This window comes from Falco rusticolus, chromosome 7 (genome assembly GCF_015220075.1).
Source record: "Falco rusticolus isolate bFalRus1 chromosome 7, bFalRus1.pri, whole genome shotgun sequence".
NCBI lineage: Eukaryota > Metazoa > Chordata > Aves > Falconiformes > Falconidae > Falco > Falco rusticolus.
Window position 1 is genome coordinate 38,302,563 of NC_051193.1, and position 16,418 is coordinate 38,318,980.

The 16,418-nt window shown below is 45.3% G+C and overlaps 1 protein-coding gene across 1 annotated transcript in view; it reads right to left on the reverse strand.

The window, feature by feature from the left end:
- Positions 1-16,177, reverse strand: part of EML1 (EMAP like 1) — a 130,491-nt gene extending 114,314 nt beyond the window's left edge. The window contains exon 1 of the mRNA XM_037393538.1: positions 15,959-16,177. Within this exon, the coding sequence (XP_037249435.1) occupies positions 15,959-15,986 (28 nt within the window). The 5' untranslated portion in view covers positions 15,987-16,177. The remainder of the gene's footprint in view (positions 1-15,958) is intronic.
- Between the last annotated feature and the right edge of the window lie 241 nt (positions 16,178-16,418).

The following is a 16,418-nucleotide window of genomic DNA, read 5'->3' on the forward strand; positions in this document are numbered from 1 at the left end:
TCACCAGGCTGCCCAGGCAGCTCTTGTTAACTTTGGCCCAGCCTCGGTCTCCTGGGACACCAGTTCTGGGGCTTGCATGAGTGTTTCCCCCTAAGGACAGCAGCTCTGGGACTTGCATGAGGGTTTCCCCTGCCAAAGGATGGCATCTCTGGGGCTTGCGTGAGAGTTTCCCCCCCAGCATGGCAGCTCTGGGAATGGCACGAGGGTTTTCTCCAGGACAGCAGCTCCAGGGCTTGCAGGAGGGCTTTCCCTGGGCATTGCTCTACGCAATGGGGCCATTGCAGCTCCACCAGGACCAGCCCAAGGGTCCTCACACAGCACTGGATCGCACCATCAGTTTCATTTTCTTGTTTTAGTGCATGACTTAAATGTTTCCATGTTTAGATTACAGGCCTTTCGGAGCAGAATTTAAATCCAGAGCAGTGACTATACTGAGTTTAACTGAAACTGAAGGAAAGAGCCTGTGGAAACTTCTTCACAAAGTTGTGTAAATAGTGATTTGATACTATGGTGATGGGTCCTTAGAACTGCCGACAACATTTTTCTTTCTACTTAATCCTTCAGTTTTCTTCCAAACAGACCGTAGTCCTGTCCTACATGGCTGTGCTGATTGTGTGGTTTTATGCATTAAACTAGTGCCAAGGAAATCATACTTGGAGAAGAGCGATGCAGGATCTATTTCCCAGCCAAGCCTCTCGTAGAAAGTGTGGGAGGGGGCCAAATGCATTTCCCTGCCTTGGTATCTCCAAGGGCCTCTGGATGTATGCATTTACCCTGGGTTTTGGTAAACCACAAAGGATGGGCCGAATCTGAGATGGGTGTGATGGGTCCTGTTCAAACAAGAAAATACGTCCACAGACTGAAGAGCTTGAGCATGTTGCCATGTGGAAACAACACCAAGGACATGCCTGAGGTCATCACCTGCTGCTGAAGCCACCCTTGGCGCTGGCCCTGCAGCCCACCCTCCCACAAGAGTGAGCTCTAGGGTGGCCCCACTGCTGCCTGCTGTAAGAGGAGCTGGATCATGCTGGCAGCCTGAGTTGGCCTGTGGATTACAGGGTGTCTGACCCCAAAAGCCCCTGGGCTTCAGGACAGGATCACCACGAGTTGATTCCGGTACATGTAGCCTCTCTCTAGCATTTGAAACACCCAAGTATATTCATGCCTACCAGAAAGACACTGCAGGAAATTTAGCAAGCTTCTGCCTTTGCTGTCTAGCAAATTCTCCTCTCCCAGTTGGAAAGATCTTCTGCTTCTTTTATACTGAAGAAGCAGAGAAAATCAATGCTTCCAAATAACCCACAATCTGGATGACTTCAACAGAAGCAAGAACAAGCACTTAGAATGTGATAGAAGGATTACTGTCGCCACATAGCATAATCTGGGGGAGAACAAGCCCGATGCTCTGGAAGCTTTTTAAACGTCTCAGACTACTTCAGGGAATCTGCAACACAAGCTGAAATGTTTGAAAATGTATTTTTCCTAAGCCATGCACTTCCCAAATGAGTAGGGACAAATTCGGGCCTGGAACAAGACCAGTGCACACGATGAACTACTACTAGGGAAGAGCAGAGGCAATTGTTTTGTGTTACTCCCTCCCTCCCAGAATGATGCAATATCTTTTAAATTCAATGGGAGGGAGGAAAAAAAAAAGTCTATGCAATATAAGGAAAAAAGTTTGTTTCGATTTCCTCAGCCTCCAAGCCTGCTGGGCACAAGTCTGTGTTCGCTATATCCCGCAGTCTCCTGGTCCAGCCGATTGAGCAATTGATTGTATTCTCTGTTTACTTCTTTTTCCAATCTCTTCCATAAGCCAAAGATAAAGCCAGTACAGCTCCAGATGTACTTTTGAACCCATGTTTATATGGGGTGGAAATAAATCTTAATGAGATTGCCCAGCCCTATTACCTTAAGTAGTATACCTCGAATGAACCCTGCTAAAGGCTGTAATTCCCTCCTGAGATTTCAGTGACATGGGCAGGTGGCTCATATTTCATGATTGTGGTTCAGGTCATCATTGGATACTTGGTAGAATTCCACCTTTATTGTGTAAGAATTGGAGAAACCCGCCTTTATTAAAGATGTGAAAACAGTAGAAGATGCTTTCCTCTAATGAGGGCAAAGAAATTTCTCCTAATCTTCACTCCAAGTAGAAAATTACTTTTGCATTTCTACTTCATGAGTATTCAGATGCAAAAACTTTACTCCCATAAATTCTTGTGACTGATATTTTGATGCTTCCTATTCCATCTCTGGATAAAATCAAGGTACTTTTCCAGGACTTGCTGCTGGGCAGAGCAAGGAAGGCAGCAGCAGATGGGCAGGACTGGAAGAACTGTGAAAGGGCCAGAGAGGTCACAGACTGGGTGTCTCTGGGGGGCACTGTACTACGGCAGAGACATCACTTGTTTAGGGTCTCTTGAGAACCACATACACAGCTGAAGAGAGACAACCTTTAAGAAGCACTTGCCTAAAGCAATACGTAAGAAAGAAAGGGTAGTCCTAAGTCTTTGGAAACCTGCAGCAGCATCCTTCAGGGCACAGGGCATATGCCCTTCACATGAAGGGCATGTGGAGCTCTAGTAGTTAGCAAGGAGGGATAAGTCTTCCTAGCTCAGACCCACTTGGCTATGCGGTAGATGAGATTTTTAGATCACATTGTGCCCACATCAGGCAATGGGTAACCCACAAAATGAAAGTCCAGATGAGAAATCTGTCCTCCTTGTCTAAATTTGGCACAAGGCCTTGAAAACAGAGAGAAGGCAGCCAAGCATCATCAGTAGCCAGAGAATGTAAACAAGAACTGAGTTCTGCTAAGTGTCTTTTGAGAAATAATGGAAGCAGAAATGGGGATCTAATAACTTTTTACTTAACTAAAATTGACCTCCAGCTCCAGGCAGAAACCAAGGGCTGTCTCTGGCCATAGACCAAGTTCAGTGGAGAATTAGCATTCCTGCTGATTTTTCACCCCTTTTGTAGATGTTTGATACTGGGTCAACACACAGAAATTCAAACACACGGGCTCATCAGATGCTATTAACTGCTGAAAGGAGAGGTCTGGGACTCATTGCAAGTAATGAGTGATGTTGCACAGAGGAGCAACACCAGCCCTGAAGGACACTGTACCAGAGGTGCCTGCCCAGCTGCATCGCTTCTTGGTGTTCTCCAGGCAGCCAACTTGTAAACAGGCTGGCCTGCAGCAAGGCAGCACATCCAGTAGTGGAAAGTAAATTTGATCCCGTGTGCTGGCTCCTTACTCCAGACAACTCCATTTGAGTATGTTCCCGAGAACGCAGGCACTCTCAGTGGCAAAGACACAGCTGTTTGAGCGGGCTCAGGGCCGTGCTGTGATAGACTCATGCTACAGCCTTGTCTCGCTCTTCACGTCAAATCAGTAAAGTGTCCAGTTGCCTCCAGTTCTCCTCTGTCCCTGAAGGCAGCTAAATTAATGAGGCAGATTGTCAATTGAGCAATCACCTTGGAACAAGGAAATCTTTAAAGATTTGGCACCATTATCTAGGATAACCCAGCTGCTGAACTTCATTAGAAGAAAACAAATGCTAAACATGCACTCAACTTTGAGGCATATTTCTGTGGGAGAGAGTAAAACCAATTTAGGAAAACAGAATAATTTCTAAGCCTGAATCTCCCCCTTGGACAAAACAGAGACATTAATCTCCTGGCTACCATCGTGTCTCATAGTTCTAGAGTAGTGAGTTTTCTCATGCACCTTGGGGTGCTCCTCTGTCTCCTCTCCCCTGCACGGACAACTGACCTTGGCAGTGAGGGGCATGGCACAGGACCACAGGTGCCACTCCAGGAACTGGCTCTGTCCTCCTGAGGTCTTGATGGCAGCATGAAGCAAGGAGATGTTCACACTCAGGCTCTGACGGTCCTTCTGCATCCCCAGAGCCCACAAGGGTGCTGAAGCCTCGCTGGCCTTGGTTACGTTTTGATTGATCTGAGCAGTGAGGCTTCTACAGTAGGGAGGGGACACTCATCATGCCTTGACAAATATGTCTCATCCAGTCACTTTTCAATGGTAGTTTCCTTCCAGTGTAGTGGGAGAAGAGTGAAGAGCTGTCTTCTTACTCCCCTTGCTTTACAGGACATCAGAGTAGGCAGTGCGACGGGCAGGGAGTAGGTAAAGGACAGCAAAAAGACTCTTCAGCTACTTTATGTGCAGGGAGGCTCCCCAAAGATCTGAAGAAACCAAATAGTTGCAGGAGAGGAGTTTGCTGAGAAAACAAACACTCCTCCTGTTAAAAACTGTGAGCAGATTGAATGCTTTCCCTGGAGTTTTCCAATTTTCTCATTCAATGACTCAAAATGAAAACACACAAAAATGTGGTTGATGTTTAAAAATACAGCTTTTGTTAAAGAAATATTATTCTCCAGCCTACACATGTGAACACTGTGTGCCTCAGCCTGCCATATCTGTTCCAGACACTGCATGTTCTCTTGCACTTTCCCACATGATGCTTCTCCCTATATCTTAGATGTTTAAATACCTGACCAAAATGTCTTTGGAAAAAAATCCTCAGTCTCCAATGGCATAAGACTCCCCATATGTTGCTGACTGGGTGAAAACAGATCACGCATAGACATCTTGACAACCACCAAAAACTCATGACCCAAGAAACCTGGCTTTAGAAAAAAAATTAAAACGAATCTTATGAGGCTCATGATAAACATCAAAGAGCTGGCAGCACTAAGACAAATCAAACAGTTTAGGTGAAATTTCCCAGAGAAACTGCTTGCATTGCATCAATGCACTGTCTGTTTTTGAACAGTTATGCCTGAATATACTATTTGGAATTTATGGTAGATGCAGGAAAGAATAGTTTCCTTCTCAAAATCCTTTCCACGTGCAGCCCATATGCCTGCAGCACAAATGGATTGCAATCTCATGCCTGAGTCAGATGGGTGTGAGAAGGCCAGCTGGCTGTTGTAGCTACAGAGTGAACCTGGGAGTCTCTCATTTGGGGTAGAAGAGCTGTAGGAAATGATATATTTAGTGTCCCAGGACCAAGCTGCCTGTATCAGAGGTGTTTGTGTGCAAGGCTATCGACACTGTAGAGTATCTCCAAACAACTGGTAAAGTATCTAATTATTATAACAAGTATGCTTATTGCTAAAGATCTAGTTATGAGGTGTCAGAGTATTTTGTATTTTATGACATATGTGTTTCCAATAAGCTGTTTATAACATCACAGCTTCACCTGCTGGAAATGTTGAACATGGTAAAGAATGCAATTCCAGGAAGAACAAGCACAATTTCAGGCTAAGTCAACTTGAAAATCTGGATGCTGGGAACTGGATTGTGTCTGTGCCTCAGCTTCAGAGCAGTTCTCGAAGGGAGAATTGCTGCTCCACGAGCAACTGTGAAACCCAAGATTTTCACAAATGGTCACTGATGGCACATTCCTCATGTCCTCATTCTGGACCAGAGACCATGGATCTGATTTACAGACATGCCCAACACTCAGAGCTGTCAATGAAGTTTGAATATATGCAATATGGTGCTGTGTGCTCTGAAAGGAGAGCTCCTCAGCATCTGCGATGAGACACCCTCATCACTAGGAATTGGTTTTGGCTTAATCTTGATGAGCCTCAGTCCCTCTCATATAAACTCTGAGTAACACCAACATGTGGCTGTGACTTAGTGCTAAGTCATATCTAGCAGTGATTCAGTAGGGGAAATACAAAACATTCACTGAGTTTTAATTAGGTACAAATATAAACATATTTCTGTGAGCAATCATGCTGGGATGAAGTATGACTGATGGACAGTGCTTCCCACGCACCACGAGAGCGCTTGCTGGTGAGGTGTCACCCAGCAAAGCTCACCAGCTGCACTGCACAGGGCTCAGGCTGTCTTGAGAAGAACTGAGCCGACCCAGCCACAGTCTGTACCTATGGATCAGGTGGCTAAAAGTATTTCTGAGATTTTAAGAGTCCTGATCCAAATTCATTGGAGTGAATGGAAAGGCTCCTCTTGACTCCAAGGGGTCTAGATCAGGCTTCTAAAGCTCTTCCTTCCCCCAGAGAGGAGGAAATGCACAAATTATAAATTTAACCTGAAGTTAGGTCCTTCTTAATCCCTGTGATACAATCAAGTACAATCAGGGCCCCTCAGCTTGCTGCCACTTTTTCAGATTTTTGAGTATCTGTGGAAAATATTTAGGTGTTCAGACATTGCGTGCTTTTACTTCTCCGTTGCATCAGCAAGGCATCTTCAGGCAATTTGTCTAGCTACAGCAGTTTTCACCCAACCCCAGCTTCAGGCTGGAGACCCTTTGCCCAGGTAACTGGCTGCCTGCTGGGGTTCAACACAGTTTTACAACACAGGGAGCTGCTGAAGTGCAGGGTCATTCTCTCATCAGAGCTTCTGGAGCAAAGCAGGAATGACCATGCCCATCCGAGGGGACTGGGAGGGTGGCCATGCACACAAATATGCCTCAGCCCACAGCCCTGGGGCTCCTCTCACACTGCTGGTTGCAGCAGCAAGGATATTACCATTTTCACAGTCGTTTTATTGGTTCCTGGGAAGTGTTCTGGGTGCACTGTATGATTAAGGGGGACTGGCAAAGCCATGGTATATCCTGCAGCTCCACAAAGAGCACATCACAAAGGATATGTGTGCACGTGTGCTGTGTAGGCAGCAAGCAAGTATGTTTACCTGCAAAATAGGTGAAAACCGCATGAAATGCCAAGATTGGCCTGTGGATTTATGAAGGGATTGTGGACCTAAACCTTTCAAACATCTCTCCAAACTCTTCATTTCATGTCCTCACACTAGGTGGTGTGGATGAAAGCCTTTGCTCTCCCAAGGAGCACTCAAGCGATGGAAACATAAGCCATGCAAACGGGTGCCGAGAGCGGTGATGGGCAGCTGGGGGGTTCCTGCTCGAGAGGTGGGGAGGAGCTGTCTGAGATGACCGAGCCATTGGCACTTCTCTGAAATGTTCCTGTTACCTGTGATGGAGACAACATTATACTTTCCTAAATCTTCTTGGGATTTGTTGTGACTCCTCAAGGGCCACAGTCAATTTACTGAGCCACAAAAGTTTGGAGTCATCTGAGGCTTGCTTTCAGAGGCAGGCTTTTCCTCCAAAAGCAGTTTCTGTGATTGACAGCTCACATGCAGAAACAGAGAGCAGCTCTGACCAGTTCCCACATCCCCCACTGACTCAATGGTGACTTCAGCTGCTCTGTGAAACCCAGGTCTCCTTCGGGGAACTGATCCTGGGCACTATCAACAGGTCCATGCCCAGCGCTTGGCATCTGTCAGGACCCCACTCCTCTGCCCCAGAGTTTCTTTCCTGAAAGGAGGAAAGCATTTGGGGGACCTTGCCAGTCTTTTAGATGAGTTTTTAGAGGAGGTTTGAAATCAAAGGGAATCAAAAATGCTACAAATTTAACTGTGGAAACCACTAGTGTGTGGTGAGGGAGCTGATCATAGACAGTAAAGAAAGAAATGACAGGGACAGAGAACCCACTGAATACGGGGATGAGAGACTGGGCACTCACCAGGTTGGTGGTAGGGCAAACTGGACATGTAGTTTGGAGTCTGAACGGCAAAATAAGGGAAGGGTGCACCACCCTCTAAATTACTGCCTGTAAAACAGGTCTGTAGAAAGACAGGGCTCCAGATAGCAAGGAGCAAATATTAAATGCAATTATGGCTTCTAAATGCCAATGGCTTAACACAGACTATGTTGGAAATGCTGCAGATGTTATGAGGCATGGAGGAGAGGAGGAGGAAAAACACATCACTTGTTTTTTGCATGCCTTATGTTACTGTAAACATCATGGAATGACACTGTTCAGAAATGCGCCGTAGAGCCTGTCCAAGTGCTCTTGCTCACAGACCCTACAGCTACAGCTTCCAGCTTTTTCTACAGATAAGCAAAATCCTCCTGTCAGTAATGGGGGTGGGGAAGAGGAGCACCTGGGAGCTATGTAACATCTTCTGTATTTCCTTAACTAGATCCTCAGCCAGCATCCCAGCTGCAACCTTTCATGTTGACTTCAGCTGTCTCTGCCTGCCTGAAGGAGCTCTTCTCCTTCAGCATTGCCCCTCAAAAAAAAAAAAAAAAAAAAAAAAAAAGAAAAAAAAGAAAAGAAAAAAAAAAAGAGAGAAAGGAAAAAAAGAAAATAAATCCTCTCTTACTCCTAGATATGATTTCAGTACATTTTTGCAAACTCCAGCTTCTGAAAATGGGCGTTAATGTCTCTGCTCACTCAAATACCTGCCACTTGGAGCCCCAGTAGCACTTAGCACACATACATTGTGCTGTAGAAACACAGCGAGCAGGCACAGCCCCTGCCTGCCAGCCAAACATTTAGCCTAGTCCACAGAGGGACACCTCACCCGCTACGCTTCAAATGCAGATGCTCAAGATGCAGCCTAACCCTGCGCCTTTGCTCAGGACACTCCTGGAACACAGTCAGCTCCCACCTAACTACTGCCAAGACCCAGGAACAGGACACTCATGTGCCACTGCTGCCACACTGTCTGCAGCAAACCTCTGACTGTCACGGGGGGGGGGGACACCACTCACAGTCTCCGAGCCTGGCCCACTCAAACTGCTCATCCTGGCCACCCGGGCTGCCAAGCAGGGCAGGGCTGGGGTTCCTAGGGCTGTGCTTACTCCTAAGCAAAACGTCGGGTGAGAAAAAGGGAGTCGGCAGCAGAGTTAGTCTTTTTCCCTAATTCCAGAGGTTGCAAAATTTGAACCTAGTTTGAAGAAATAATTTTATGACTAGCGGATGGGGCTTGTACTACACAGCTCTGTACAGGTATGCTACGTTTGGCTGAGCTGGGCTAAACCCTTGTTGAGAACAAGCCTGGCTGTGACAGAAAGCAGCTCCTTCCCTCTTTGCTTTTGATGACAAAGAAGCAGCTTTGCCATCTGTGGCCTTTTACGCAAGTGCAAATGGGGAGTTGCTCTGAGCCCTCCGACTCTCCACTTTTCCCAGCACTGAAGCTACTGCTGTGTGGGTTTGGGAGGCCTCAGATTTCTCCCAGATGGAAAAGCACTTTTTTCCCCAACAAAAGATCTGAGAAGGTGGAAGGCTGGGCCACTGCAGCCTCAGGGCTTTGAAATCCATGTTTGAACCTGGCAGTGCCTCCTCAGCAGGGAGCCCTTTCACCAAGGCTCAGCCCTCACCAGCCTGTGAAGCAGGAACATTTAACTCAAGTGATTTTAACTCTTTAAGGACTGTTGGCTTAATATTTTGGATCGTGGGGCTGTCTTGAAATGCCTCATGGGCAGAGAGGGTTTTCCAGGTGTGCCTCTGGCAGGGTCCCAACCCTGTGTCTTAGTGGGGCTTGCTTGTCACCATAAACCTGCTCCTAGGAGGTTTCTTGCAAAGCATAAGTTCCTGGGACACTAGAGCCACTCATTTTACTTTGCATATTTGCCTGATCCTCATGTTCCAAAACCTGTTCAAAACCTTTAAAAAGTAATGCTTTCTTTGTTATCATGGGTGTTTGCCCCCTCAATGCACAGCCTCGGCTGTTTGAGGCACTGCTCAGGCAGACCTGGGAGCCACAGCATCTCCAGGTGGAGCTGCAGAGCGAGTCAGCAGGAGAATTCCCAGCTGCCAAGAAAATTATGGGAATTCAGTTTCATTTGCATCAAACTGGGCCAAGGAACTCAGATATTATATTTGGGTTTATTTTACCCAAACATTCCAAGAATTCTTGCCTTACTTCCCATTCAATTTCAGTTTTCAAAATGTAGTTTTTAAAATTATTAATATATTGAAGTTGATGTTGACAAAATGTTGTGTTTTGATTTGGTGACCTCTGCATTTTGTGATGGAAGAACTCTCTAGTGGAAAATTTGTGACTGGTTCTAAGTCTTAATGTTTATCTTCTGACTTGACTTTTCAAATGTAAAAGGAAATTAGTTTGCCAGGGGGTACATACATGAAAATAGGAGTTTCTGTGTCATGTTCATCAGTTACAAACCCTGTTAAATAATAGTGTTCCAGGTTCTCATCACTTTGCAAAATATTTTCTTCAAATACTATGATGATAATCATCCCCATGCACTTGGCACTGGTGATGCTGCATCTCAAATCCCGGGTTCAGTTTTGGGCTTCTCACTACAAGAGGGACATAGAGGTGCTGGAGCGTGTCCAGGGAAGGGCAATGAAGCCGGTGGAGGGTCTGGAGCACAGGTTTTATGAGGAGCAGCTGAGGGAACTGGGGTTGTTTAGCCTGGAGAGGAGGAGGCTCAGGGGGGACCTTATCGCTCTCTACAACTGCCTGACAGGAGGCTGTAGGCAGGTGGGGGTCAGTCTCTTCTCCCTAATAACAAGTGGTAGGACAAGAGGAAATGGACCCAAGTTGTGCCAGGGCAGGTTTAGATCAGATATTAGGAAAAATTTCTTCAGTGAAAGGGTTGTCCAGCACTGGCACAGGCTGCCCAGGGAGGTGGTGGAATCACCACCCCTGGAGGTATTTGGAAGATGTGTAGATGTGGTGCTTAGGGACATTGGTGGACTTGGCAGTGTTAGTTTTACAGTTGGACTTGATGATCCTAAAGGTCTTTTCCAACCTAAACGATTCTATGATTCTATCCAAAACTGGAGCAGCCAGAGAGCCTGGAGGCAGAGAGCAGGATCCTGTGGGATTTCCTCTCCGTCTCTCCCTGGAACAGGACTTTCCCCACACCCAAGCTGATGGAGGACAGGCTGCTGGGTCTAGTGAGCATGGCAGAGAGCTCTTGGGAAAAGAGGGGGGAGCATGCAGGCCATAGGAAATCCCCTGGGATTTCAGCCAAACCAGATGAAACTGCCTCATGGATAGGATGCTCTCCAATGGAAAGTCACATGCAGAGATGAAATGTTCCCCAGTGAGCCGGGATCAATCAGTAGCTGAAGCAAGAGCATAACCCACTATTAGGAAAAATTTCTTCACCAGAAGGCTTACCAAGCACTGGCACAGGCTGCCCAGGGAAGTGGTTCAGTCACCATCCCTGGAGGCATTTAAAAGATGTGTAGATGTGGTGCTTCGGGAAATGGTTTAGTGGTGGGCTTGGCAATGCTAAGTTAAAGGTTGGACTTGATCTTAAATTCTTTTCTAACCTAAATAATTCTGTGATTCTATGATTCTAAATGGGGTAAATGCTGGCATTTGGAAATGCTTCTTTCTTGAAGATTTATAGTGACCATCAGACATTTTTACCTTCCCTCTTTCAGATGTTTGGCTCAGTCATGTCCATTGCCACTGCAGAGCATCTTTAAATGACTTGGCATGCAGCAAGTTAGCCAAGAGCAAGACTGAACTCCTATACCTTGAGCTGAAATCCCTAGACAGACTTCAGGCAATCCTCTGTGGCACCTAACTTCTGTGACCTGAGCAAGGCTGCACAGCTTCAACGACAGTGATTCGGTGGTAGTCATTCACAGTCACTCTTCATTCAGGTTTCACCCCATCCTTTCCCAAAGCTGAAAGCTTTATATGTTTTTTTTTGTTTATAAGTGTACTGACTGCAAGATTGCTCATGCCTCGCTGTGCAAAGCTAGCTCTGCAGGCATGGGAGCCCCAGAACCCTGTCCTCACCTTCCCCTTGGGGGATGCTCCTGGGGGGCTTCAAGCCTGCAAGCCAGTGTGCTGGGGGTTTTAGTGGGGTCACAAGCTACCATTCATCCTGCAGACTGCTCTCTTGAAATGCTTGAGATGTGCCATTACCTTTCTAACCTGCAGCAGGTAGCTGGGTTGATAGACTGGGGAAGCATTTAGACTCCCCTGCTTACCCCCAAGCACTAAACGCAGCCTGCACAGCAGTTCTGCAAGTGTTTTCAGTGTGATGCTTTTACTTAGGGTCTCACCCTGCAAACAGTAGTTAGTGCTCAGTGGGACCACTCACATGACATTAGTTTCTGAGTCAAGACCGTTTACCTAAGGTCTAGACTGCAAAGTAGAATCAGTACTCCAGCCCTAAGGGGAACAGTTTTATCTGCAAAAAGCTGGACAATTTTTACCAAATCTGATGAAAGATTAATTTAAAGCATAATCCTATTCTGAGTACTTGAAAGTAGGGCAATTTTATTTGACAGGAGTACTGCTCATGCATGTGCTGAGTCATTTCTAATGATTTTTTTGTTACAAAAATATGTTTATGCCATATTTTATTCCCAGTGGCTGTCTAGGGACAGCCCAGCATGGAAGACAGAGGTCTCGCCCACTAGCAGCCTCTCTGGCTGAGCCAGATGGACTCCCCGTGACCGTGCAGAGCATGTGTTGAATTTCAGGAAGTCTAAATTCCTGTAGGCTTCTGGGATATCCTGATTCTGAACACACCAATTTTAACAAATTGGGTCCAGCCTGTCTTAAAAGCATGTTTGAAATGTGTAATTTTAGCTTTGAAAGGAAGTACTTAGCTAAACAGGCAGGAATATACTTCAGATGAAAGGTCTTGTTTCCTCCTCTATTGAAATGAGGCCAATAAAAGTTTGAGAGGAATTTTAAGGAAATTGGGTTAGATTCGCATGCCACCTGCTGCAGAACAAGCTACATCAATTCTGTTTCTTCCCTTCTTCGCCCTGTTGTAGTGAATAGCAGGGAAAGTATGTACACATGAGACTGCCAGTGTCTGAATAGCTAGCTACTCCTTCTTCAACAATATGATCTTCACCTATTACAGCCGAATACCTTGTATTATCACAGCACTGATGTTATCCACAAAAAAGTTACCCATGCCTTTCAAAGTTAGTCTGTGGCTGAAACAAGAAACAAGACAATAAGGAAAGAGGCACTTTAGGAACCTTTGCATGACTTCAGAGGGTTTGCTGAAGTCAAAAGGATTGTGTTAAGAACCAGAACCACCATGACTCCTACAGTCCTAATCAAAATGCTGGGTGCGTGAAAAGCTGTTCAGTTGTACAGAGACTGAATTATGTCTCCTTACAAGAGAAAAACAATACACACAAGAGGAAGCACTTAAATAATTGATGTACTTTTCCTTTATCTGCATGTAGGAATGACAGGAAATCTATGCAGCTGGCACTAATGGATAGCATCAGTATGTCAATAATTGCTAACCAGAAAGAAATAGGAATGCATTTGTCCTGAAGTGACTGATCTTTCTTCTTTATCTCCCCATGTTACAATGGGAAATTAACAGTGTAAATTTTAGAATTCTGTTCACTAGTAGATCATTTTGATAGTGACACTTTCAAGTGCCTTTTTTGGTATGAATTCAGTCCAAAATGACTGTACACTTGCTTGCATTTAATCTGCAGTCTGACATCTAGGATCCTTTTGTCTTTTGTGCTACATTCAAACAACAAAATAAAACTTTGTTTGTATCACATGTTTAATTTTCCCTTCCACATCAGCAAAAGGGTGCAGCCATGCTGGAATTAAACATAAATCAGAGATTTAAAAACACCCAGTACTTTCATCCTGAAAAACTGCATAACAATTTCCAGCTTAGAAGTAGGATACTCTTACTGAATAAAGCTTCTTGTTGAAAAATTATTGGTATATTGACCCATTCATATCCAGTTATTTAATTCAAAGGTTGTATTCAGAAGTTCCTTCTGAGTTGCTTATCCCAGGGAACAATTCCGCAGCTGTTCTTGCTACATTTTTGTGTAGGCTGAAAGTAGTCTGAAAATTCTGGCATTAATTTACTGCAACTACAAACGGCAGTTCTCCAGGTTGTTCAGGAGGCATACACTTTGCGAAAAGGTTGGTGAAGCAATACATACACTTGCCACTAATATTGTGCTTTGGCTAAATTTCTTTATAGCTGTGTGCATGTGTATACACAAACGCCTGTCTACATCTGTACAGCAGGGCTCTGGATTCTAGCCTCATTGTGGTGCTGATGATATCTGTCACTGCAACAACTTTTTGCAGCTATATTATCTGGCTGCATTCAAACCCAAAGATTTTAAAAGTACACCACCAGCCTTACTGCGCTCATTGGATTCAGCAAAGTGGTATTTCTGCACTAGCAGGCACTAATGATTATTTTTAGAAAGCTTAATGCTGATTTTTTGCATCCCTTTTTATGGAGTTTTTACTGCTAAAGTTTTAAACTCTGAACTAGATAGTATAAGAGCAATAACCACAAAGAGCATGATGTGATTTCAAAATACCTTAACATGAAAAGCAAGCTATCAGCCACTGGTTCACTAAAATTGCTTAATAAATGCACAGGGGAGCTACCATTTCTATGCCCAGTGCTGGTTTTGTGTATATTTATATACACATATATGCACACACACTTCTGTACATACATGAACCAGAAAATTATGCAAGGTCTGTGCAGCAGACAACCACTTGGCTTGACTGGCCGTCCGTGTCAGTGCTCGGTGCGGGGCAGGGCGGCAGGAGGCAGGGTGAGTCCCGCTGGGCTGGAGGCAGGGTCAGCTCCAGCTGGGGGACATGGGAGGATTATTGGGGGAACAGAGAGAAATGAACCTTTCCCCTGTGTATGCTGGCACATTTCCGATCCACGTCCACATCTAAACATCACTTTACCTAAACTTTTCATTCCCACCCATAACAAACTGCTTCGTTCCCTCAAATCATGCATCTATAAACGCTTTTCTGGAGGAAACTTCCTTAGTCCTCTCAGCAGCAAAGGTAATTGAGGTGTCAGTAACTTATGCACACAACATGCCATGCATGCACAATATCAGTTTCATCATTAATACCAGATGCCAGCTAAATACTGTCACTGTCACCCTGAAATACCCAACCCCCAACTCAGAGTGCTTAACAAGCAAACTGAAGTCAGGCCCTTAAAATCAAAGCCTGAAGAAGGGAAGCTTTGCTGGTTAACAGATCAGCCCTTTGAGAAGGGAAGCGAGAAATACTCATCTTCATCTCTCCTCTCTTTAGACAACGATAGCAACAGCACAGGGAATTGCGCCTGGTGCAGTTCGCTCTGCACCATATACATAATTTACAGTTTTCCACTCTGGTTTTGAGTGTGCATTTGTGGACATGAGATTGTTTTTGTAAAAGGAAAGCAGAGAGACAAGGGAAAAAAAACCACTGCAGCAGCCTTCTTCCCCAGCCTCACTTTTTAGCCCACATCCTCATCTCTGACACACAGCCTTCACAGGCCAGTGAAATAGGAGTGCTGCACAGTATGTGTATGTATATATGTATATATACACATATGAGAAAAGAGAAATGCTTGCCACAGTTAAAGGAAAAAAGAAAAAAAAAAAAAGATGTTTTCAATGGTCCATCTCTTTATTAGCAAAATGCCTTGGCACAGAGTCACTCTAGCATTTTGACAAGTTTCCTTTTGTGCAGTATAGTGAGTGTTTACAATTCCTCTAGAAGTTAAAAAAAAACAACAACCAGCTGAGAAACATGCTTCTTGCTCATGTGTCCTCCTGCTCAGTGAAGTTTGACATATACAGCCATCAGTGCTAGTAAAGGACTCCTTCCCAGATATAGGCAAAACATGTAAGGCACTTATTTTGAAAATAAGGTACATTTCTATTTCCTTTCAGCAAATAAACCCTTCAAATTACATTTATCTGCCCCTTGCTGCGTCCATTACCATCCGGGAAGGTTTATCAAGGCATGAACAGGACACGTACACAGCGCGCTTGGTGCGGCAGGACCCATCCCCAGAAACTCTCCTTCGGGAGCTCGAGACTATGTACATCGATACCATCATCTCTCCGGACACAGACACTTCAGACCATCTGGCTGAATTACTAAACCCTTCCTCCTTTCCAGCCCCTGTGCCTTTAGAGAAAAACCAGGCGTTACCACCCACTCCAGCCCTCCACCATGAACTCTTAAGGGACTGCACCAGGATCTGCAGTGGTTGCAGGGAGTTTCTCCTCTCCCTGCTGCGGCTCTGACTCCCTTCAAAAGCAAGCAGCTTCGCGTGTGACTTTGCAATCTGAGAATGTGAACTAGTCGACAGGACACCGGGGTAAATATAAATCTGGCGCTTACCCACAGGCAGTCCCTCGCAGTCTGACATCGTGCAAGAAGTCCTCCTCACCGGGGGCTTAGGAAAACCACAGCAGGACCGCACGCGTGGGTCCTTCTGCTTGCAAAGGTGGGGGGAAAATAATATCTAAAAATTTACAGCTACCCTTCTCTTACACTGTACATCTACCCACCCAGAGAGCTGTAGCAACCGTCCCGTCCCTGCCTTCTCATTATGGGATGTAAAGATAAGAATGTGCTTTTGTGCCAAAAGAGTGTGCTATTGGTGGATAAATTTGTTGTCATCCCTCCCCTTTGCAGAGTTTCCTCTTTAATGTCACAGAGGCACATTACCCTGTCGGAAAGGCCATCGAATATTTATGAAACGGCTTTTAAGAGCTAAGCCGCAAATCTGCGCTGGAGAAATGGGCTAATTGCTGTGCAGTGGGGTTGGTGGTGGGAGCCACACTGCTGGGGCACTCCT